The sequence below is a fragment of the Rhineura floridana genome, chromosome 1, assembly GCF_030035675.1.
Source record: "Rhineura floridana isolate rRhiFlo1 chromosome 1, rRhiFlo1.hap2, whole genome shotgun sequence".
NCBI classification, from domain to species: Eukaryota; Metazoa; Chordata; class Lepidosauria; order Squamata; family Rhineuridae; genus Rhineura; species Rhineura floridana.
The window spans coordinates 46,525,763-46,551,580 of NC_084480.1; the positions used below are offsets into that span (position 1 = coordinate 46,525,763).

Sequence of the window (25,818 nt, forward strand, 5' to 3'; positions counted from 1 at the left end):
CTCTACCCCCTCCCCAAATAATAAAGGAAGGTGGGCCGAAAGGTCCCCCTAGATTGAGTGACAGTCATATATTCCTGGCACTCACTGGGTTTTAAAAGAAAAGGTTACGACGGCTGGAGAATATTAACCAAGCGGCAAAGAGAAAGGGGGGGGGAAGAGAGAGAGAGAGAGAGAGGGAGGGAGGGAGGGAGGGAGGGAGGGAGGGAGGGAGGGAGGGAGGGAGGGGGGCTGATCTCTGAAATTGCTTACAGAATTACATTTGTTTTTCTTGTGATTTTATTAAAAGTCACTCCTCATCTCCAGAATGCGTGAAAATATCTACTTTCCACTCAGATACACCGCATTAACTTGTTGGAGGCGAATTTGTTTGTTTGTCTATTTTATTTCTTTTGCTAGATAAGATTGATGCAGTCTTATTAGCGCTATATCTAGTTATAGAAAGAGATAAGGATGAGATGTTTTCTTTTTATTCCAATTACGAGGCTTGTCACCTAACTGAATAACTGATATATGATTATTTATCCTGAGCAAATAGAAATCAGAAAAGCGGCCCAACTTAACACATACAAACAAAAATATGTATGTTTCTTATTATAGCCAACCCGGGTAATTGGCCAGATTAACAGGGTGGCGTTGGAGAGAGAAGGAAAGGGAACTTGAACGCGTTCTGTCAAGCCGGAGATGGAGATTTTTTCACGGTCGCGTCTGAGCGCCTATTTAGGTAGCCAAGCTGGTGGGGTGTCTCCCGTTTCTTAAAAACACCCGCAAGCGTGATTGTCATTTTGCTCGGCATTACACACCGCCTTCTCTTCAGGAAAAAAAACAACGTCAAATAAAATAAGGAAAAAACGGTCGACAAAGGTAAACTTTGAAAGCCTTCTGACTTACATCGTGAGAGATCTGTTGGGCTAGGCAGAACTGCGTTATTTGCTACCAACGAACGTAGGAAAGAGACATGAATATAAATAAAGAAATGAGACAGATTTTGAGGGCTGCCTTGGTTCCAGATTTCTAATCATATGATTTTGTTTCGGCTGCAACTTGAGAGAAGGGGAGAAGGGCGCTCCCCCCGAAAAGCTATTAAAAACAGCTTCCGCCCCACCCAGCTAGAAAACCACTGATGAAAAATTAATTGAAACGAGCCAGCCTTAAAATAAAAAATAAATGGCAAGGGGGTCCACTGCTCGGGTTTTTGCAGGCACACTCTAAGGGCTGGCAAGCGAGCTGAGATCTTGGTGCGTCCTTGATTCGGAAGGATGCATTTGCGGAATCAGAAGGAAGTTGCTTGAAGGTGGAAAAACAGAGGGGATTTTAGAGCAGGGAGGGGGAAGAAAAGAAAATCACGATCTCTGGCTTCTCTGTGGCGGGCCTCCTTAACTTGTGCGTGCCACTGATCCACCATTTTCCCATGGGCGTTTCAACACTGGACAAAGTTTTCCCTTCCAAGAAATGTGTCACCAGATCTCTCTCCATCGGCTGCCCAAAGATCCCTTTGATCCTCAGCTCCGTTTGAACTGAAACGAGAACAGGCAAACTAGGAGGTATCTCGGTTCCCCATCAGCCACATTTTCAGGAAGGGGCTTGTTGAACTCTTCCAAGACGTGGTTTCGGTTTGGAGAGTCTTCCACCCATCCCATCCCATCCCATCCCATCCCACCCCACGCCTCGCCTCCCCGTCTCCTCCATTTTTCGCAGTTCCTTCTCTCCAAATCAGAGGCCCGGGGTTGATTTGTCGGCGGCTGACCCGGACCAGAAACGCGGAAGTCAACGAGATCCTAAGAAATCACTGGATTTGTTTTCTATGAGCAAATGCAAGCCAGGCGCTCGAGCACACGCGCGCCCCCCTTCCTTTCCCAAAAGTGGGCTTGTAATTTACAAGGAATTAAAATTGATTCTTTTCATCAGGCAAAGAAAATAGGAAAATGTGAGATCGTTAATTATTGAGGGAGGCGCTTTCTCATTAGAGGCAGCGATGTTACAATTCAGCATGTAAATAGCGGCAATGCGAATGATAATTATCACATGTCATATTTCAGTCCTGAAAAGACACACTTACTCCACAAACAAAAACAAAATAACATCCTATTTAAAAAAAACAACCCAAAACAAAACAGAGGCACAGACGAGGTAGACGGTCAACGTATGGAGGTAAGCCACTAAATCCTAAACACATTTATTTTGAAAGGGACTTTCTTCCACCTACAGTATGATCCGATGCAGCAAGGCAAGGAACACCTGTTTAGGAAAGAAGTCCTATTGACCAGCGTGTTTTTGAATCGAAGTGATAATCAGCTTTTTAAAAAAAGCAAGGAAAAAAGCGGCGGCGGGGGTGGGGGGGTTCCACTAAATGCGAAAGCAATTAGACAGTACTGCGGATTCATTGTCTGTCTGCTGAAGGCGCCTCAAAGGCACAATTAAAGAAGTGATCACCCTACATCCCAGCCTCCCCATTTCTTTTTAAATCAGTGGTGGGATCGAGGCCTTAAGAAGGGGACAACCATCCTAGATCTGGCTGAAAATGAAAACCACAGTTCTTCTCTTTCTGTTGCAGCCGCGTTTGAAGCCCCAGCATGTCGCAGCTTCAGACCTTCCTCCTCCTCTTCTTCCAGGCCAGGGTTGACTGCAGCGCCTCTCTCTCTCTGCGCTGTCGATTTCTGTTCCCCTGGCCCAGCCGACCCCAAAGGCCACCCACTGCATCCATTCACTCCCCAGCTGTGTTGGGACTTGCCCGAATGAGACCCCCACACCCACCCCGACGGGCCCCCTCCCGGCTGCTTGGCGGATTGGAAGAAGCAGCAGAAGCGGGAGGGGGGAGGAGACCCCCCCAAGCGGGGATGATTTCCCGGCGCCCAGCCTTTTGGCAGGGCACTCTTGTACAAAATTCAATCTCTATTTTTATGAGAAGTAAACCGTCTAAATAAATTTTATTAGGGGCAACCAATATGTTCTCTGGTCGTTCCCTTTGTTTCAGTCCTCCGTGTGTGTAACAATCTAAAACCTATTTATGGAGGGAAAATCGCCGGATCCGTCATAGAAAATCCTTTTACTGTGCTCTGAAGTGATTTTCTGAAGAACACCCTTGTCATGGTGGAGATTTTGGGGGCCATTGTGCTAAGCCGTGCCTTGTTAGGAACTTCACTTTGCCTGATCAGGTTGGAAATACCTTCCATTATCCAAGGAATGGGCCTGACTGGCACTTTTCTGGCTTGGGGAGGGAGAGGAGAGGGGGGTGGGCTGTGGAAAAAAGATGACGAGGGGCTGAGAGATCTTTGTAAATACATCGCCGGCTCAGCCCAGGTGGAGTCTAATTCTCCCCCAATGCACTTGGATCGCAGAGGCGGCGGCGGCGGAGATGAAATGTGCGGGCGGGCGTGTGTTTTACATAGCGAAAAATCAAGAATATTTTCCCTCTGACAAGCCTCTAGTCCCGCTTTCCCCCTTCCTGACTCCCTCCAGCTTGCCATTCTTTCCTTTCTCCCCCCCCAACCTCCTTCCCTCTCCTCGCCCCCCTTAAGCCCCCCACAAGCCCATCGCGCTTCGAAGTCTCGGAAGGAATGATTTAGTTTGTTTATCCTGCTATAAAAATCAAGAGCAATAGAAAAGTCATAAAAGGGAGCGCGCCATCCATCACGCCGCAGCCTTGTTTTCCAGCGGCTCCTAAGCGAGATGGATAAGCCGCGGGTTTCAGGCCCTTGTTAGTGCGATGATGGGGCTGCCTATTAACTATTACGCCCTTTATTTATCGACTTGAGGCGCACATGCCGAGCCAGCCCAGCCCGGGATCTGGAGGAGGGCAGCAGACTGGGGCGGGTGGAGATAGAGAGATTCCTGACCCGACCCCCCCAAAAAAACCTCTGGGGGAAGCCAGACTTGGAAATTAGGTTAGGCCACTGGCAGGAGGGCGGGGAAAGCGGAGCAGGAGGGCATGGCGGGGCCTGTGTGCTGGGATCAGCTGGCGGCGGCGGGGCGAGGCGGGAAGGGAAAGTCTTCTCGCTCCTGAGATGCGCTGTCCAAAGAATAGAGCCGGACGCCCAGCGAGACGGAGACGGCACAGGGCTGGCTTCCCAAAGGGGCCACCGGCAGCTCACGCTAGGCAGGCAGGCAACTCTCCCAGCAGGGGGAGGTGGGGGGCGAGCCAGGGGGCACAGGGCGGCCCCTTCCACAGCCCTCTTCCAGGCTTCCCTCGCTCCGGGTCCGGCTCCGGCTCCCCCGTCACTTGCTTGGAGCTTTTCTGTTTATTTGCGTTTGGGTTTTCCTAAAAACAGCGTAGGGATGCTTTGGGGAAAACAACTCAAGAGCTACATTGCGGGGAAAATCGCCTGCCCCCCCCCCAGCCTCTTGGCCTCCGGCGGGGCTGCTCCCAGTCCCAAACCGGCCCGAGACGTGCAGCCCCTTGCGCTCTTCCCGCCTGGCCTATCCGTGGATGGGATCCTCGGCGGAATCGCCAGGCGCTCTGCTACCCCACCTCGGCTCGGCCGCCTCCTTTGTCTCCCCTCCCTTGTTCAGTGCCGGCCTGAAGCCCGCCGCCCCTGCTCTGCCAGCGCGCGCGCATCCACGGGCATCTGCTCCCCGAGCAGCGTGTTCGTGGGGGCCACGAAGCAGCAACACCAACAACCTAAGGCCATTTGCCCTGCTATTATTTGGCAGAGAATCCCCCAGGTTAATTTCTCTCTCCCCCCCCCCCATCTTCGCTTTCAGGGCATCTGTGCGTCTCTCTGTGTGTAAGCTTTATTTGCACTAAATGAAGAATCTTAATTGCATCACTGTCGAATTAAAAATCAATGTTAATCAAGCTGGAAGAAGGAAATATCAGTTTTCATTGTGCCTGGCCTAGATGGCAATCCCACCCTCTCCTTTTGAAAATGGGGGGGGGAGAGAATCAAATAACTTCAAAAGGCCATTTTGTTCTGCTACAAATACAATTGAAACGGATTGTTTAGGAGCGGATCAGAAACGGTACAGAATTTTGCACTTAATTTCCTCCGTTATCATTTACAATAAGAACCTCTTGCCTTGACAGCCAAGTCTAAACAGTAGTAAATTAGTACAAATTTATACTGATTTTACTCTAATAATCGTAATAAAAGCTTATAGATTTGGCACTAATTACATAAATGCCTAATGATCTTGAAAATTACTCTGGTTAGAAATATATTACTAATCTAAACTTTGTTGTTGGCTGGCTTTGAAAAATCAGAACATTAGAAATGGTTCGCTTCCCTTGTGCAAAGCACTTGAAATTGTTGGGATAGTTTAACATATTCAAGAGGAAAATAATGTTTTGTTTGGTTTGGTTTTAAAAAGCATTTAGCTTTATTTACTGTCTTAAATTGAGTTTGGAGACAAGCTGAACTTAGAAACTTTCTCACACACGCAGGTGAATGAGGCGCCTGGCGGCCCTGCCTTATTCATAAGACAAACCAATAGATGGAATTATTTCCGTATTACACAAATATGTAATTAATTGGATTGAGATCCTTGGGGGTGGAGGGAGGAAGAGACCCTGCAAGGACCCAGGTAAATGTAGACATTGCACTAGGGTCACTCTCTCCTTGACCCTCTGCTGCCTTTTCCAGCCATGCCGCGTAGTAGCAGCAAGTAAGTTTATACACAGGATTAGAAATCCTTATTTAAATCCATCCAGCACAATTTATGCCCAGGACAAATAGACACCCCCTCCCTCTACAGCTGTGCAGAATCTGTGTGTCGTTTGCTTTCCCCCTCGTCCTCCCCCCTCCACAAAGCCCAAACCGATGGCAAAAACCACCACCACCAAGAGAACATGAAAAGTCTGTTTGCGCGGAGAAAATGAAGCCCCCCCTCAAAATACCAGCTATTCACACACACACCCCAATATCCCTCTTTTTATTGGGTTGGCTTTGTCAGTCATTTTCAACTAATTTGATCAGGAGGTCACTTTTGTTAAAAAAGAAAGAAAAAAGAGATAGCGGAGGAGCAGGGGGTGGTTGAGGGACGGGTGGGAGGTTGCCTCTAATGCAATCAATCAGCGTGTGGGGAAGCGAATTGCAAAGGGGGCTTTAAAAGCCCAGCCCGCGCGGCTCTGGGCTGCTGCTGCTGTGGCTGGCGGTGCTGAGGCTGCGGGCGGGTGGAGCGGGGACTCTTTGGGTGCTGACATTTGCAGGCTGCCCTCCTGATTGGTCCCTTCGCCGAGCTGCTCACGGGTTCACTGAAGTGTTAAGCACCTCCCCGTCTCTCTAAAGGACATTATAATGCAAGAGACCCCCTTTTTAACCACACACCGAATTTTCTTTCATTTAGGCGATCTATATATAAATATATATCTATACGCTTTAGAGAAGTAGATCTCCTTTAACTTTTTTTTTCTGAAGCAAAAAAAAGCCACCACCAACCGCTAAAATTTGGGGGGGAACAGCTTTCGCCCTGGAGCGGTGCGCGATGCTATCTCACGCCGACCTCCTGGACGCCCGGCTCGGTGAGTTGCCCCCCAAAAGCCTCCCCCCCTTTCTTCCTCTCCCTCACCCCAGCAGCATCTGCAGCCAAGGAAGAAGCCAAGGGCAGGAAATTGACAATTTGTGCCTGATTTTACCTTAATGCGATCTAAATGGGCTAATTTCTTTAAAAGTAATTGTATTGTATTAAAGTTTGATTTGATTTAACATCGTCTAAAAAAAAATCTGTGGAATATGTAGATCCAAATGCAGCAGCCGCAGCAGAATTGGGGGGCATTTCGTTTTGGGTTTTGGCCGCTTTCCTTCCTCCTATTCTTTTTCTCCCTCCCTTCTGTTTGGTTTTATTTTATTTAAGCCATTTTTTGGTAGTAATCGAATGTTCCTGTATGTGTGTGTATATTTCATATATACCTGCAACTGAGGCGTCCTTGGGGTTTGGACAGGCGGATCTTGTGAAGCCTCCCAAAGCAAAGGAGCAGCTCTGCCCCCTTGGGCGAGCAGGGGGTGGCGGGACCCCGTCCAGGGGCGACTATTTAAGCGAGATGGCTCTCACGTTCTTGGCGGGTGGGCCAGCCCGTTTCCTCCCAGCCCCGGGGCAGGAGCCGGGCTGGGTGCAAAGAGCCCTCTGGCTGGCCCGCTCGCCCGCCTGCCTCTTTGCCGGCCCTGGCGGGTCCAACGCTGAAGCGCGGCGGGCCGCTGCTTTGCCTCCGCAGGGATGAAAGACGCCGCCGAGCTGCTGGGCCACCGGGAGGCGGTGAAGTGCCGCTTGGGCGTCGGAGGCTCGGAGCCCGGAGGCCACCCGGGTGACATGGCTCCCAACTCGGACTCGGTGGAAGGGGCCACGCTGCTGCCCGGCGAGGACATCGCCACGGTGGGCTCCACGCCGAGCGCGCTCTCCGTCAACGCCAAGGACCCGGACAAGCAGCAGGGCCAGCCGGGAGGGCAGAACCCCAGCCAGGCCGGGCAGCAACAGGGCCAGCAGAAGCAGAAGCGCCACCGAACGCGCTTCACCCCGGCGCAGCTCAACGAGCTGGAGAGGAGTTTCGCCAAGACCCACTACCCGGACATCTTCATGCGGGAGGAGCTGGCCCTGCGCATCGGCCTCACCGAGTCCCGCGTCCAGGTATGCGGATGAATGATCCCAGCTCGCCCGCCAACATCACCGCGACCGCGACCGCCACCCACCCAAACCACCCACGCCCCGTCCACACCCTCCTTCACCCACCTTCCCCCCGCCGCCCAGGGACATCAGGGCCTTTCCAGGAGAGGTGGCGCTCCCCGCCCACCCTCAAGGACCCAAACCGGGCGGAATTGAAAAGCCGCGTGGCCGAAAATTACTACCCAAAACTGATTAATTAGGACCTTTGAGCGGCTCGAGCTAGGGACAAAAGGCTGGCAAATCAAATCCTAACAAAAAACGATTTCCAATCAGTAACCGGGAGGGAAATACGATTTTGTTGTTGTTGTTTACGTTGTGTTTTAAAGTTGTCTAAAAGTGAGGAGGGTTGATGTTGCTTTAACTTAGAGGCACCAACTGAACAAAAAGGCACCATCGAAAACAAATCCTTTCGACGCCAAAAGGTGAAGTTTTCCCATTAAAAAAAATTAAAATAAAGAAGACCAGACCCTCCCCTCCACCCCATCACAGCATTGAACAGTACAGGCACCGCGTTACAAAACTTAGTTTATTTTTAGCAGCCTGGGAATTTAGCTACTGTACGTTCCGTGAACACTACAAAGCGCGGAGATCGATTTCTAATGCAACAGACTGGCATTCCGATTCTAAACACCTTACTTGATTTCACTGTCATTGATTTCAGTGGGATATGCCTCCAAGGAAGGCCTTTGAGACAGGAGTATAAGAAATATTTTTTTAAAGACCCTTAAAAAAACCAAGACAAAGCATGGCTTTACTAGAACCTTTAATTTTATTAGCGTTTGATGTCCAGGAGTCTTAGCAAACGCAGCTCCCTGTTTACTAATAAACACATTAAATGCACTATAGAAAAGATGGATTATTTTACAACCCTTTTTTAAATTTACTGGGTAATATTCCATTTCAGTACACATTTGTCCTACTTTTTAGGAAAGCAAATTGTGTGTGTGTGTGTGTGTTAATGTTCCTGCTTCTCACATCTGCTGATTTGAGTTTGTTTCCATTCCAGATTAGTTAAAGCGCCTGTGCGCTGTCCTTAGTACTGGATTTTTCATTTTCTTGTCTCTTTCGATTTGGATTAATCAGCTTGAAATCTTTGACATCTAAAAACAAGAAATTATATGTATTCTAAAAATATATTAAACTGGAACTAAATTTCCGTGGGGGCGTTTGCATTTTAGATAAATTTTAAAGAGTTTAATTAAATGCTGCCGGGTCCATTAGCAATCATTTAGTCTGATAATATAAACAGGTTTATGAGGAACATAATTACATAGGAATCTATGAAATTTATTTCCAAGCAAATAGGTAGAGGAGAGGGTTATACCAACTTCATAAGGTGAATTCCTATCTAATTTATTTAGCCAGAACTAGAGAATGCCAAGCAGATAAATCCAGTGGAATTCTAGAAATAGCACTTTTAAATTTCTAGAATGACTTCTCTGTGTACATCCAGTGGGTTTTCTGCCGCTATATACCTACTTATAAAAAGTGCTTAACATTATCTATTGGTAAATACTTTAATAGGGGATTCCCGGAAAAATGGCTAGGAAGGTCCAAACCAAACCAAGCTAATTTAATAACAATAACATGAAAACTAAAAACCCTAAGCTACCTCTTTATGAAAAGAAATCCTGTCTTCACTGCAACCTAACACAGAGATATTTATTTTAGATAAGTAATACAGATTTATTCAGTCCGTGCACAACAGTAATTAGTTTAAATTAAAAACGAAATGAGGTTGCAAATAAAATATAATTGGACAACTGACTTCGAGGGAAGAAAGAAAAAGAACAGGAGGTCTATTAAACTCCACTGGGTTCTCCAAAGGTTAATAAGCAATTTTATTGTCAGGAATGTGATGAAGGAAGCAAAACGTATAATATAAAATGGAAAGAGTGATTATTCACGCGCTTCCCCGCCCCTCCCCAATGGTGGAAACCCACAGGAAGTATATGATAATGGAATCCTGGCCCTAAACCTATTTGCAGATAGTAAGGGAAATTATGGCGAATGTGCAGATACATACGATGTTATTTTGGTTTAATTAATACAGAATTACCACTTCTGATTTACAATCACTAACGCAAAACAAAATGCTCAATTTGCCATAAGCATGCATGAAAATTCTTCCAAACGCTTTTTCAAACACCCTAGTTAGGATTAAAACATTGTAGGGATTGGTATTCTATTTTAAACCATCTTGACTGTTGCCTGTGCACTGGATAGCTACCTGAGGTCACTTACAGCCTGATCTTAACCATATTTTTACCCCATTGATTTCAAGCCCTATTTGTAAGTAAGTCCCGTTCACATCAGTAGGACTTACCTCCAAGTTAAATGTGCTCGCGATCTGGGGAAAGCTCCTTAACGACCTCAGCATAATCCTACATTCTGCTAATGGCTTCGGGCGGCTGAATAGAAGCAGTTTAATCGAGTGGCAATTTAAATATTCTTTACAATAATGTTCTGCAGTTTAAAAAGTAATCAAATCAACATAACCTTCTTAATTAACACTTCAGAATGATTAACATTGTGTAAGCTTGTGCAAAAATAAATTATGGGAAATGTATTTACTTCCCAGTTCATTGTATTCTTGCTCCTTGACCAAATGGAAATGAAAGAGTAATGAATGGGTTTATGGTCTCGTTTACACAGTCTTTGCGGCGCGTAGGGGGCTCCACACTGATCCGGAAATGCGCCACACGCCCGCCTTTGGAGGAGCTCTCTATGTACCATTATATGCAAGAATAAATTATCTCTTTCCCACTTTCCCATCTTCTACATCGTAAAAAACTACCCCTGCTTGTCGAGGAGGAGGAGGCCTATTTCGTGTCTAAGCTACCCTTTGGCTCCCCCCCCTCTTTCCAGAGCGGGTGTAATAAAACCATTCTTTTTATAGCATGCCATTATTAGAAACCAATTTCAGAATTATTTATAACCTGGAATGGCTTATTAAGCAGCAATGCGAGAATCATGCAAATGACAGCGATCCAATGCAATATAATAAGCATAATCATTAGTCTCTCGCGCTGATTAATTAACTTTCAATATTTTATTTACATAAAAAGCAAATCAGTGAAATAACTTCTGCACAGCCAGGCTTGCCTTTCAATATTTTACACCAACCTAAAAATAATGTGCTGGGACTCCGTTGACCGTGTCCCCCGCGCTGGCCGTGTCACCTGCCACATCTTAATAGGGGACAAGCTGAGAGTATTTTCTAGTTTTCTAATGGAATGAGAAATTGCATTTTCTTCCTCTCCCAGTAACTATTAAAGCGTAATGAATTCGGCCTAGAGTTCACGGCTGGCTGATCGAAATGAACCTGAGATCTGAGCTTTAATGCAGCTCCCCAGATTTCCTACCAAATCTTCGCATTAATCATCCGCGGGATTCCAATGAGATCTTCATAAAGCTGTGGAGGGGGGGGGGAGAGAAAAGAAAGTAATATCCTCTCCCCTCTTTCTCCTCCATCTATAGCTTGGGAATTAAACGGGCTATATATTTTCAAATACATTTACAGTATGTCTATATTACTGTAGCAGCAGGTATCATGAAAGTAGAGTTTGAAATTGCAAACTCCATTAGCCCCTCAGTGTTGTATTAATAATGTTGGTTGATGCGGAAGCAGAGGGGGAGTCGCTGCGTTTTCTGGTCGCAGCCGAAGTTGCCCAAATGCCTGTGGCTAATATATTTCCAGCGCCGAGTTGTCATGTGTGCCTTTTCAAAACCTCCCTCAGGTTTTCTCTCCCTTTTAATCTGTCATGCACCGGTTTCCAACTGGATACTTTCACATTTTCAAAAACATATGCACCGTCGCTCTGAAGTGAGGCGATGACGACCTGATGGAGATTCTTTTACAACCCCAGTAAACCATGACACATAAAAAGATTTTGTGGCCGCCATTTAACTATTAACCCTAAAACATAATTGAACGCGACTCTCTCTCTCTCCATTTTTTTCTTCTCTCCTTCCTTTCGATTAATGTTGCTATAACATTTAAGCCCTCACCAGCTGTTCTTCCTTCCCAATGGCCAATCGCATTTCCCTGTGAAGAGATTGAAAGAATGTGGCTATATTCCGGAGCCTTTCAAATCTGTGGCGGGGTTGCTTCAAAATTAAGCACCCTGTAATTGTCCCTAAAGTGATGTAGGCACAAGAACTCAGAGCAGCCAGAATCCGGAGTGGAGTGACAACCCAGTATGCCCAACCATTCGGAAATAGCGCGCTTTCAAAACAACTACCTTGTTGTACTGACAGGCACACAGACGGGTCTTAAAACAAAAGAACAATGAATGCTTCAACGGATTTGGAGTTGGTATGGAAACTCCCCGTGCCAAGTCTTCAGTCTGTTTTTGTGACTCAGGAGCATTTAAAAAAATCGGGATATACAGTACCCGGATTTGACTCTGGATGGAGACATACAGCACAGTCCAGGCACACAGAGCTATTCCCCTATTACATTCAAAACTTCCTGCCTTTTCATGAATCCATTAAACAGTAAACTTGTGGGGTGACAGCACCGTGATGTGTGTTAAAAAGAAAAAAGAGCAGGGTGAGACAATGGGAAGCAAGTTAGAAAGGGTTGGGACAGATGACTAAATAAAGATGTAACCAGGAAGGGAAAGATCTGGAAAGAGCCATCTACACAAAAAATCTTCCCATAGAGTAAACAAAAGCCAGGCCAAGTCACTTATTAAGGATCCGTAATATATATTTCTACATATAAAATTGAGTGTATTTGTGTGAGATGCATTTATGTAGTTAACTTGGCTAGAGTAGGACAAGACAAAAAGCCTAGCATTGTCTCACGCTAATTGTCCTGCACTATCCTGAGCATGTTTACTCGGAAGTAAGCCTCACTAAGTTAAATGGAGGTATCTAAGGCTGCGGTAGGAGTATGCAGTATTCTGTTCAGTGGAGGCCTACTTTTGAGGAAACATGCTTTAGGATCACATTGCCCATCTGCTTTTATATGCAGCCAAGTCCCATTTGTTTATTTTCCACACCCTACTTACTGCAGTACTAAGCATGTTTTCAGATGTTGAGTTCCACAGATTTCAGTGTCCCTATTAAGTATGCTTAGGATTGCAGCATTGTGTTTATACTTAGTATTTAGACACTTAGGGAGGCCTGATATTTTACTTGAATGGCTCAGCGAAAAAAGAAAAGCTGCTGACATAGATGAGTTCAACAGTAGCTGAAGCTGACAGAAGCTTAGTTGATTAACTAAGGCATCAAAATGGATATCTAAAACAAAATGCTCCACAATTATTGCAATGGCAGCTCACTTGAAGTAATGATTTAAGGCATTTTTGTCACATCTCCTTAATGATGTACTTGGGCCTAACCCCAACTTCACTTCAAAATAGATTTTTTTTACAGACTCAGCTTCTAATCAATATTTTCATTTAAATTTACAAAATGTTTTAACTCTTCAGTTCCATTCATTGACAATTGGTTTTATTCAGGAATTTTTTTAATTGCATGATACCTAGTGTATATGTAAGCTTTGATCTAGACCTTCTTTCATGTTCAGTGAGGGAAAGATATTTCATCTTTCACCAGCTGGGGAGAAGTTGGACCTTGCATAAGCCATGTTCATGTTCTCTTCCACCACCCATCCCCAATCCAAGAATCTGTTGGAGTCTTTAGGAAAAGGGACAACTGTTGTAGCCATTCCCCCATTCTTTCCAAACCAACCATATGAATTTGGTGGTTTCTAGGTAACAATTAGAGTTGGGCCGAACCTTACGTTATCATGTCGTTAACATAAGCACACGTGCATCTTTTTCATCGAAAGCCAGACTAATCTGGCTTTGTTTCCAATTGCGTTATATTAATTATTTCCTTCAGAGAAAAGGTTCTTAGGTCTTCTTTACTTTTATAATATATATACCCCTTAGGTCTTAATGTAATCAGAAAAACATCAATTCTTTCACCAGGAAAGGATAGTACATTGTTATTTCAACCCATGGTACTCAGGTAGTAGGAATAACAATGATTGGAGAGCACTGCTAAACATTAAAAAATAATTGTGTATGGTACCCATATACACCTACCTGCAATATATATTCACAATACTTCACATATTAGTAACAAAACTCACTTATAGTAAAAACTCAGTACTGTAGAGATCAATGCATAAAAGCATGCTCCTGTCTATACATAGATTCCCTTGCTGATCTAGGATACATGTATGCAACAAGATACTATGCGTGTAGATCCCTTGGCTGGATACTTTCCAGCCTTGGAAACTAAATCCAGGGTTGTCAATGACCAACACAGATGGAGTACAGATGTAATTTGTGGATGGGCATGCATCTTCCTCTCTGCCTTTTGATGTGGGTGACAATGCAAATCAGGAGGATGCAAAACTTTTAACATATACATAACTAGCCCAACATCTCTGAAACACACACACACACACACACACACAAATGTAGGTAACTTTATGAATGTACTTGTAATTCAAATGTCCTTGCAATAGAGGGTGCAAGAAATGCATTCTATATTCTGATTTATATTCTAATTTATATATTAGCTCACTTCTTGAAACATATAGAACTAATGCAAATGACATAAGAGATGGATACATTTGAAAAACCTATACTGCATGAAACATAATCTTCCGGTACATTAAATGAACATTTCAACACATGCATCTCTTGCTCATCTTGCACCTATTTTAATACTTGTATTCACATACTTATTTTTATTATATTTCTTGGTCACTCCTCATATTAGGTGGTTATTTAAAAGTGTCGTAGGTCTAGTGAATTCAAGTGGTTAGCAAAGAGCTCTTCTACAATCTCAGCCACAAACCAGTTTAATTAATCTGAACTCCTATGTTAAATCAACTTAACATGCAAGAGCCCACATGGTTTATGAATTCAACTCACAATGAAACTCTAGTCCAAGTGTGAGGAATGGAAGGAATAAATGTGTATATCTGAGGATAATCACAAGGACACTTTTCTCTAAATATATTTTCTTTGAAGACAACTGTTTTATGCATCAGGGTATTAATTATGTTAGCTCCTGAGATAAGTGGTACTGTTACAGTTTTATCTTTCTTTTCTAATTGTGCTCACACAGCATGGCCTCCTAAACCAGATGAGGATCCAGATGCTTAAGAAAATAAATTATTAAAACTAAGCAGTATTAAGAAGAGAATAATAATAGCTTATTCTACAGGGCTCAGGGATGGAGTATATGCTTTTCATGCAGAAGGTCCAAGGTTCAATCCACAGCATCTCCAGATAGGGTTAGAAACCCTGGAAGTCTGCTGCCAGTCAGTGTTGGCAATACTGGGCTAGCTGGACCAATGTCCTATGTTCCTAGCTATAGCAGAATTAGAACAATAAAAGTAGCAATGACAGAGTATTAGATGGAATTCACATTAGTAATCCAATAAGAACTTTACTTTCTAGGAATTGTTTTATTTAAGGGCTAAAGCCTAAGCATTATAAATATAGTACAGTATGCCAGTTCTTTTATCCCTTAGGCCATCTGGGTACAGAATGCGAAGATGTCCCATATTTTAAAAGGATTCCCCCTTCTTCCACTCAAGTCCCAATGGAAATATAATAGCCACCCTCATTTCCTCCCTTCACCATTTCCCCATATTGTTAATAGAATATTAGTAGTCTGACTCACACGAGCTACTGAGAGGATAAATGAAACAAAGCTTAAGCAGCTTCCAAATTCAAAGAGTTAAAAAAAAACAAAAGCCGGTATTTTAGAAACAGCAGCACAAAAAGAAGTTCAGTATTCACGCACAGCCATTTCCACCTGACAACTCCATCTCTGCCTTATGTAGTTTCCTTAAGAGATATGGGTCCTTTTGTGGGAGGGAAAGGGAACGACGCCTATTCGGTTTTGCCCGGTGATAAAGCAGCCTTCCCTCAGCGGTAACCCGCCTTTCTTTTTTGCCCCCCTTCCCTTCTTGTGTCCTTTCTTTCCCGGTGGCAACGACGACGACGACGCGCAGGTGTGGTTCCAGAACCGGCGGGCCAAGTGGAAGAAACGCAAGAAGACGACCAACGTGTTCCGCGCCCCCGGCACACTTTTGCCCACGCCGGGCCTACCCCAGTTCCCTTCCGCAGCCGCGGCCGCCGCAGCAGCCATGGGCGACAGCCTCTGCTCCTTCCACGCCAACGACACGCGCTGGGCTGCGGCCGCCATGCCGGGCGTGTCGCAGCTGCCTCTGCCGCCGGCGCTGGGCAGGCAGCAGGCCATGGCGCAGTCGCTATCGCAGTGCAGCCTGGCGGCAGGGCCTCCGCCCAACTCCATGGGCTTGTCCAACAGTCTGGCGGGCTCCAACGGCGCCGGCCTGCAGTCGCACCTCTACCAGCCCGCTTTCCCCGGGATGGTACCCGCCTCCTTGCCCGGCCCCAGCAACGTGACGGGCTCGCCGCAGCTCTGCAGCTCCCCGGACAGCAGCGACGTGTGGCGGGGAACCAGCATCGCCTCCCTCCGCCGAAAGGCGCTAGAGCACACAGTCTCCATGAGCTTCACCTAATGGCGTCTCCCTCCCACCTTCCCAGTAGCCAGCAGCCTTCCCCAGCCGTGCCTCCCGCTTTCCCGCCCTTTTCACCTCAGTCCTGCCCCCTCTCCCCACCCGCGCGGATCGTGCTGTTCCCGCCATTTTTTTACTTAAAAGAGGAGGGAAAACAAAACACTTACCAGGGAGTCGACTCAGGATCAGAAATCAGAGGACTGGTTTGTGGGCAGAGAAAAACAACCAAGGAAGCGCACGCACACATAACCACACTCTCACACACAAGGACCCCCACCCCAAGCCTACTGTGCTTCAAGGGCGGATACACAATCAACGTGTGTCTTAATTAAGATTTAAGAAATACCTTACTTGACAGAGGACTCATTGGATTTCATTTAATTTATGTCCGAAGTTCCACGCCTACTCCACACCACACTCAAATTCAGATCCAGGCGTCTGTTGAGCTTTTATTTTTTAGATAAAGCACACCCAAGAACCCTCCATATATAGAAAGATAGTCTATATATAATGTGTGTGTGTGTGTGTATACAAATAAAGATCCACGTTTGTTGCAGGGGTTTTGACAGTAGGTTTTCTTAAGGGCAAATCTGGCCTGTGGGTGGTTCTGAGACGAGAAGAGTAGTCATGAAGTGAGGCGTGAAAGGGAAATCGAACCAATTTTGATAAAAGCATTTTTAAGAGGTGGGGGGAGACGGAATTAAAACGATTTTTAAAGCACCCACCCCCGCCCCAAACACTTCCTGATTTATATTATTTTTTGTGGGCGTTCTGATTTCTGTTGTCCCTACAGTTTCTCCTGCTGCCCTCCCTCTCCTAGCAGCAGGCTGATAGATAGATGCCTGGCGCACGTGGACTTGAGACATCTCCAACCTGGCAAAGACTTTGTACAGATAAAACAATCAGCTATTTTTTTTCTCCCTTTCTGCATGTGCTGGTCCAATCCCAGAGAACAGAAACTATTTCGAAGAATGAACAAACAATGTGAAATAGGATGTTTTGTGTAGATAAAGCATTCTTGTTACATACTGGTCGATTTGTGATATGTTAAAAAAGAAAAAAGAAAACTTACTGTCTGTGCTTATTTATTATGGAATTTTAGGTTTCTTAATAAATGTTTGAGGCTACTATAAAGCATATGATTTGACTTTTCCCAACAAGTTTATATCAAGTTAATGTAAAAGGATAAATAAAATCATTTTCAATATGTGGTAATGAGAATGATGGTGTGGCGCATGATAAGATGTCTTCTAAACGAGAGAAGAAATGACACTTGCTACCTTAAATTTAATTTAGGATAGGGGGCCTAATACAGTTGGAAATAGTTGGCTGGCTTGGACTTTGAGATGAAGCATTTCATTTATTACAATTTGAATACTTCACTTGAATAAACTTTTAAATCTTTCTGCGTAAATGACCTTTAAACTCTAAGAAGCAAGATTATGATGAAAATAGCAACATCAGCCAGAAGCAACTGAGCTTAAGTTGGGTGGCTGAGTGGTTGCGAGTGCGCCCGCAAGTGGGAGAACAGGAGAGAGTTACGGAAAGGGCAGCAAAGTCCAAGGTGATGGCGAAAGGGTTTGTAAGAAGCGACATCTTTTAGTTCTTAAAGCAAGAGCGAAAATTATCTGGCCAATTTAAGGTAAACCCCTTTGTTTCACAAAGGAAGAGACCCAGTTTACTGCAAAAAAAATTCTGCAGATTTCTTACGGTAAAAATACTAGGTTTTTTGCCGAATATGATGGTTATGAACTTCAACAAGAGAAGAAAAATATGTAGAACCCACAATTTCTAAGTATACGAAGCCAAAGGAAGTGGCTTTTAAAAAACTGGGTTAGGATTAAAATAGCTTCCCTGTGTTTTCTTTCATGTCGACTAAAGGCTTTAGCGAAGGTGCAGTGAAATTGACATGGATTTGGCGAAAACGGAAGGTGCATCTGTAGTATATTTTTTCGCCCACTATGAAATGAGCCGCTGTTGTTAGGCTTGATGTTACAACAGAAAATACATTCGTTTCACTTCCCTGTGCTCTTTGCAAACGAGCTCTGCTAAAGGGCAGGAGGTTGTCAAGCACCAGGTAGAAAAGGATTCTTCCTCTTTTAATGCTTCATTCAGATCGTTTTTGTCTGCACATCAATTATACATCTCTTAATTACACACCTGAGGGTGCCCAAGTCTGGAATCTTTCACAGAAGGGTCCTTGGTCACTCCCAAGTGAATACTACAGATGCTTCTTTCATTTAAAATATATAAAAAGGAGGTAATGATTAAAGGTCCAACATGGGAATGAAATCACTTTGGTGACCTGGAGAAGGATCACTGTGGATCACTTTGCCACCTCAAATGCCATTTAAAAATAAGCTTATATTTTAAAATGGTCACTCTTCAGGGTTGCAACATGATGCCTGCAAGACAAAGGCATCTTTCTTTAATATCACTTTTGAGACACAGCATTCACACGGGAGATAAACATAATCAGACATCATATATGAATTACACTGATAACGTTCAATCATATGCAGCCATTTTGAAAATAAATTCTGAAAGCTCCCTCTGCTTCAAGCAAAAATATTAATCCTTCCTCCTGATGACACTAGAGCTCCACTGGGCCAGGAAATGAATACTCTTGAATTCTTTATTATGCTCTTTTGTTTGTATATTTGTTACAGTAGAACCTCATTTTTGCCCAAACAGTGAACTGAATGTATATTCAGTTACTTTAATTAAACATGCTGCATTACACCCATTTTGATCTTGGGGATACATTCACAGGCAAATTTTGATTCTCTCTGCTGAGTTTTCATTAACTTCTAAGATCTGTAGAGCTAGGGCCCCCACTCACCGATGCACCTCTTTTGTGTGTCTCCTATCATCTCAGTTGCTATTAGGGATCTCAGATGGATTCTAAACAATAGTGCCTATTTGATCCTTAACCTTAACATCCTTAACTTTAGTGGCTTCAGAGAACATACTAGAGAGCCCTTAATTTAATATTCCCCAATCTGATGTCATCTTTCCAACCTGTCTTTTGTCTTTTAATCTATATCATTAATCTATAATGTGCTTCTTTTAATTGAAATAGGTATTTTATCTGCCTTATAATGTATTTTTCAAATAAAAGACAATTCCCTCCCCCTCTCTAATTCTCATTGGTTTGATATTGCTGAGAGCAAGAAAGACCCTACTTCTGAGCATTTTTATTCTATTAAGCAATTTTGATTAATGCCAATTTTGAAAAGAGGACATACTCTGGATGTTGGAAAAAAAATTGTGGTGGCGGGCTTAGTTGTTGGAGAACTAGCCTCACATAGTGGCTAAGAAGGTAAGGTAGGATATCACAGGTTCAGCTCTAACCTCAGCCGTGGCTGCACCAGGGGTGACCTTAGGCACATCATTGTTGTCTCTGAGCCTCTTCACACAATTAGTCAGAGGCAATTCAATAAGGATCTACAACCAGCCACAGCTCTTTGACTAGCATATTTGTGTGAGTCATGTTCACAAATGCAGTCACCTGTTATATTTTTAAGTGAGACTTAAAGTGTTAGAGGAGTACACCCAGAAATAAATGTAATTTGCAAAGTAGTCATCAGCTTCCCTGCCCCAAATTTGCAGTAAGGGGAAACATTAACTTGCCTTACTGAGATGATGTAGATGAAGTACTTTGAATAACCTCTATATCTAATGCTTGAAGAGCCCAACCTGCAAGCCAGTTAAGTCACATGTATTGGTTTGAACTTTAGATAGGGGATTCTCATAAGTAAATCCCATTGATATCCATGCATGTTACTGCTATATACACCTGTTTAGGATCAGAATGTTTGTCCCACTGAAGAACGTAGGTATAATATTGATTTAAAATCTAATGCTCCACTGTATCTAGATTTTGGATAGGTTTATTGGTTAACTAATCCCATAGGTAGCTTGCTTTAGATGTAAAAGAGCATATAGGCTGCAAACCTGCTGATTCAAAAGTGTTTCCCACCATCATCAACAGGTACTACAAGTTAACCAAGCTTAAAACTGAAGTGCTCGTCTTTTCATTCTTGCTGAAATAAATCTGACTCCTACTCCAGTTCCTAAAATTATCAACGGGTGAGCCAATGGTCACCAAGTGCTGTTCTTGTAGTAGTCCTATTGTAGCAAATTGTGCCACACCAACACAGCTCTTTACATAACCCCATTTTGTCCTTCCATTTGTGCTTAAGAGGCATGGCTCACTTCACATTTCGGTGATCTCTGCAAATCTCCTGCCTCTTCCCAAAGTGCTGCAAAGGTTGTTTACAAGCATGCTAATTTTACAGCCCTTTTATATAGCTTTAAGTGAGACAGGTTTATGATGTAGGCATGTAATAAAATACTGTCTACAAGAGCTTTAAAAAACCTCCAACAACAACCATATGTTTTAAAGTGTTAGATGGAAATGGGCTCTTAGGTTAGGGGAGGGTTGCATGCCAACCCAAAAGGTACAATTCCTTTCACTAATGGACATTTAATTATTGTTCCCAAAATATCCATCAGGTTCTCAAGGGTTTAATGAAAAATGTTGTCCTGATTCTGAACAAAGCTTCTTCATCTCACTCATCCTGGATGAAACATTTGTTTCCATGGCAATAGATGTTTGTCTTATATAAAGGCCTAGAAATTTGTAGAACCAGGTGGATCTAGGGTACCAGGAGAAGCTCTGCATCCCCCTAGCATGGGGAAAGTAATGCACTTAGAACTGGAATGTGAGGAAGGAAAAGAAGGTGAGTGCACTATATGAGTAATAATTTCCAGGGCATTTTTACTTTCCAAAGTGATTTACAGAGTACCTCATATATATTCACAACAGCCTTGTAAGGCTCTTGTTTGACTGGTCATTAATTTCATTTTACAGAGGAAAATCTGAGGCTGCTAGTGGCTTACTTAAACTTGCTCAGAGTTGATGGTTAGGAACTAAGGCTGCAATTGTAAATAATGCATGTATGTCCCATTGATCATAGTGGGGCTTACTTCAAGTAAACATGCATAGGATAGAACTGCATATTTCAGAATCTGAATCCAGGCCCAACTTCAGCATTATAAACACTAGACCATATAGAAAGTTACTTCACACATTATAAAATCCCCACTCATAGGGAATTGTTATTTGTTTAACTGTTTGTTCTGTTTTAACGTGATAGGGTTTTTTTATCTTGTGGATTTTCTTGTTGTATTTTCTTGTTGTATTATGTTGGCTCTTTGTTGATGTTGCTAACCACTCTGAACCTTGGGAAAGCAGGATGAAAATATTTTAAATACATAAATAAAAGCATCTTCATATTGGAACTAGTGTAAAACATATGTGTAACAGATCCTTCTATGTGGTTATCTCACCTATGGGTTTTTTGTTCATCTACATGCTATGTCAAGTCACAGTTTGTCATGCCTTCCACAATGTATGCACTTTGCATGGACATGCAGCAAAGAATCTAGGCAGAACATTACCAGATACAGGTGTTTCATACTTATTTTGAATACTGGAGGGGTCCTGATATTATAGGCCTCAAGCATATTTCTAGAGTGCAACTTGTTTGCAAATTAGTGTCCCTTTTAAATGGCTAGCCTCAAACGTATTCTTATAGCAATCAAATTAACAAAATAAATATATAAATAAAAGCCCACACAGGGATTGGATGTGGGAATCTTGGTGATAACTCTGTCTATGAGCTTATTGAATGGAATTAGGCAAGTTGCTTTCAGAGCCAGTACAACACATTTTGCTGCCTGAGGTGATGAACAAGATGGCACCTCGCACCAGAAATTAACCAAACTGCCAGTTGAATCGTACTTCAATGCTGGTGATGGCACAGAGTCCTCCTCACAACTGAGAGCAGCAGACTAGGATAGGGTCACAGAGCAGGTTATGTGGAATATAAAGCATTGCTGTCCAACAGAGGAGAATGTTCAGGGGATTCAGGAGGTGCAGCAGGGACTGCTGCTGTTGTCCCTTCCACACCATCCACTGTCCACCACCTGAGGCAGCTGCCTCACTCTGCCTAATGCTAAATCTGGCCCTGATTGCTTTCAATCATCCTCAGCTCCCTTTCTATAAAGTAGGGATAACAGTGACTTCTCAAGTTTATTGTGAGGGTAAGCTGGATGAGAATTCTGATCAATCTCTTCTCCCACCAAATAGACAAGCACAACAATTAGTGGCCATGTATGGGGACTCCTGTGTAATTCAAATCACATATCTAGCCATTTTAATGAGCATTGATATGCAGATACAAGTATATGCAGATGTGACCCCAATTTTGTATCACTGGCTTCCAGTCCATTTCTGAGTGCAATTCAAGGTGCTGGTTATTAACTCTAAAGCACTAAACCGCTTGGGGCCAAGCTACCTGAAGGACCATCTCCTTTTGTGTGAATCTGCCCGTCCTTTAAGTTCAGTTGTTGCGTGCCTCTTGCATGATCCATTGTCTTCTGAAGCAAGATTGGTTGCACCACATAGGAGGGCATTTTCTGTGGTGGTGCCCTACAGATACTCCAACTCCATACCACAAGAGGTTAGGCTGACAACTTACTTTTTTAACTTTTGATTCTGTGGCTAATTAATGTATTGACTGATGGTGCTGTTCTTTGTGTTTCTTTTTCTGTTTTAATTGCTGGATTATTGTTGTTTTTATGTTTACTATTTATTTGTATGCCACACTGAGCAACTGTATTGCAGAGGGAAAGGACAGATTAAAACAGAAAGACGTAAAGAAATATGCATCCAGATGCAAATACCCTTGTATCAGCATTGTGTGTGGCTCTACATGGCTCCCCATTTGACTGGGGTGAAATATTATACTACAATATACATATGCTTCCTATTATTATTATTATTATTATTAAACATAATATACTTCCAAAGCAACATCCATATAATATTTTACTTTTTGACAGGGCTTGCATAAACTGGACATGTTTGCCTTCCTTAGCTTTAATATTTATAGAGCTTCAATCAGATTCTTATATCTACAGATTGTTGTGTAATTAGGCAGAAGCTTTTATTTACTTCTATTAAAACGGTATATCACATTCCTCTTTTCCTTCTCCTCATAGAAATACACAATTCCATCTCTTTCTAGAGGGAAGAACTGGGCACAATTCACAAAAATAGCAGTGGTGGGATACTCTGTTGCTGAATCTCTTTCATTCTGCTTGGTGAATGAATGACAATCCGGAGGATCTATTCTAACCTGGTAAGGCAGGGAAGGATTACACTAGATGAACTTTCATCCTACTTCCTGCTTTATCATTCTATAAATGCCTCTGATGAGCATTAATTAACAGTTGCAGAAACTTTGGAAAAGGGATGCTTCAGAATAGATTATGGTGTTTTAGTATCACCAGCAATCATCCTTGCCACTGGCAACAAAAATGTATATTAATTTGTGTTGTGCACTTTAAATTTTCATGTTCAGAATAAAAACCCCAGAACATGAAAATGTCTCTTGCAGTAATGGAGTGATGGCAGTTAACCTGTCAGTTGAAAGTGCATAACCTTCCTTTTCTCCTTTTCATGACAAAGATAATCTTATCTGAGGACATTTATGTGAAGAAATAGAACCATGGCATAGGGAGACCCCTGGATCATTAATCCTGGCATCTACTTCTTTCAGAGTTCTTTGATTAGTTAGATTCATTCATTGGATATTTCAGAGCAGTTTTTTCCTCCATTTGTCACTATCGGCTAGGTTCACTGAGTTCAGGCTGAGCGAGTATAGAAGCAATGTTTATTAATAATTTGGTAATATAGACTATCCTAACAATTCAGCATAAATATATCTTTGCAGGACGGGGAGCAGCAGCCATTTGCTCTTACATACAAGTACAGGTTTCAGTCATGCTCAGATAGAAGTAAAAGAACACAAGTGACTGGGAATGTTTTTTGTATATTAAATGAGGACTAATAACTGGCCCATCTTTGTATCTAAGAAAGAATGTATATAATTAATAGACTGCCATAAATGGTTGAATTCAGTCCATGTGGGTCAGGAAATTAGGGCTTTTTAGCATTTCATAAAAAAAAACGTTAGAGGACAAAAGGCACAATTCGCCAAGCAGTTCTCCTACATCATCCCATTGAAATGCAAGGGCCTCCTTCTGGGAGGAAGGGTGGGATATAAATTTAATAATGAATAAAATAAAGTTAAATGAGACATCATAGGCGAACCCCAATTATCTCTGAACATGGCTGCAGCCTGTGTTAGTATGTAAGAGCAAATAGCTGCTGCTTTGTTTTCCCCAATGAGATGTTTGTGCTGAATAATTATTAGTATTATCTATATTATCAAATTACTAATACACATTTCTTCTGTCTTAGTTCAGCCTGAACCTAGTGACAAATATAGAGTGGAGAAATTATCTGGAATGTCCAATGAGTGAATCTTCTTCTTCTTCTTCATTTATTATTGTTGTTGTTGTTGATGATGATGATGATTAGCAACTGTGGATTGGGCCCACAAAGAGAATTTTGTTTTTCCTAAAAAACTTAAAATACATATGTCATATAGTAAACATGTACAGTACAGCCCATCTATATTCATAGTCAACATTCTCTCTCAGTATTGCATTTAGGGGCTATAATTCATATAACAGGCAGCTGATACATGCTGAGAATCATATTAGGTTCCAATCCTTCATTACTTACACAAAGTTTAATATCTTCTTTGGTTTTTTTTACTTAAATAGCTAGCCTGAGCCATCTTGAGCATTCGAGATAGAAAAGAATATATACCCATACACACACCCTTCCTTAACTTCTTTCACTCCATTTCCTGTCAATTTATTACAAATTCTCTGTAGTTATTTCCACACCTCTCAGGTCCTCCAGTGAAAGCTGATGCCACGGACCATGCCCTTTGGAACATTATCAAATGTTTCCCCTCATACCTCCTATGACTTCCACCTATTCAGGCTGAAGTTGTGACAGACACTTTTAGTACTGGGAGATGTCAACATTCATGCCGAGACTACTTTGTCTGGGGCGGCTCAGGACTTCTTGGCTTCCATGACAACCATGGGGCTGTCCCAACATGTTAATGGCCCAACGCATGTGTCGGGGCATACCCTAGACCTTATTTTTGCTATGGGACATGGAGATGGCGATGTGGATGTGGGGAATTTTACATCTCTTCCTTTGTCATGGACAGATCACCGCTTGTTGAAGTTCAGACTCACAGCGGCTTTTCCCCTCTGCAAGGGTGGGGGACCTATTAAATTGGTCCACCCCTGGAGACTAATGAATCCTGAGGGTTTTCAAAGGGCTCTGGGGGATTTTCCGGCTGAAAAGACTGGCGCTCCTGTCAAAGCCCTGGTTGAACTGTGGAATACGGAGATGGCTCGGGCTGTTGACACGATTGCTCCTGCGCACCCTCTCCTGTGTAGAGCTCATACAGCTCCTTGGTACACTCCAGAGCTGAGAGCGATGAAACAAGATAGGAGGCGGCTTGAGCGGTGGTGGAGGCGAACTCCCGACGGATGCAACTATGCACTGGTAAGTGCCTCTACAAAACTGTACTTAGAAGCAGTGAGGGTGGCGAAAAGAAAATATTTTGCTGCCACCATTAAGTCTTCTCTTTCCCACCCAGCGGAGCTTTTTAGAGTTGTCCGAGGGCTACTTCATTCTGGCCCTAAGGACACGATAGTACCATCGGTAGCCCGCTGTAATGAGTTTGCTGGGCACTTCCAGAACA

The 25,818-nt window shown here is 43.3% G+C and overlaps 1 protein-coding gene across 1 annotated transcript; it reads left to right on the forward strand.

Annotated features, from left to right (window-relative positions):
* Nucleotides 1–6,417: 6,417 nt before the first annotated feature.
* Nucleotides 6,418–17,138, forward strand: OTP (orthopedia homeobox). The gene is made up of 3 exons (XM_061607460.1): nucleotides 6,418–6,454; nucleotides 7,145–7,554; nucleotides 15,584–17,138. Exons 1-3 carry the CDS (start codon nucleotides 6,418–6,420, stop codon nucleotides 16,112–16,114), a joined length of 978 nt encoding a protein of 325 aa, XP_061463444.1. The 3' UTR covers nucleotides 16,115–17,138.
* The last annotated feature ends 8,680 nt before the right edge of the window (nucleotides 17,139–25,818 follow it).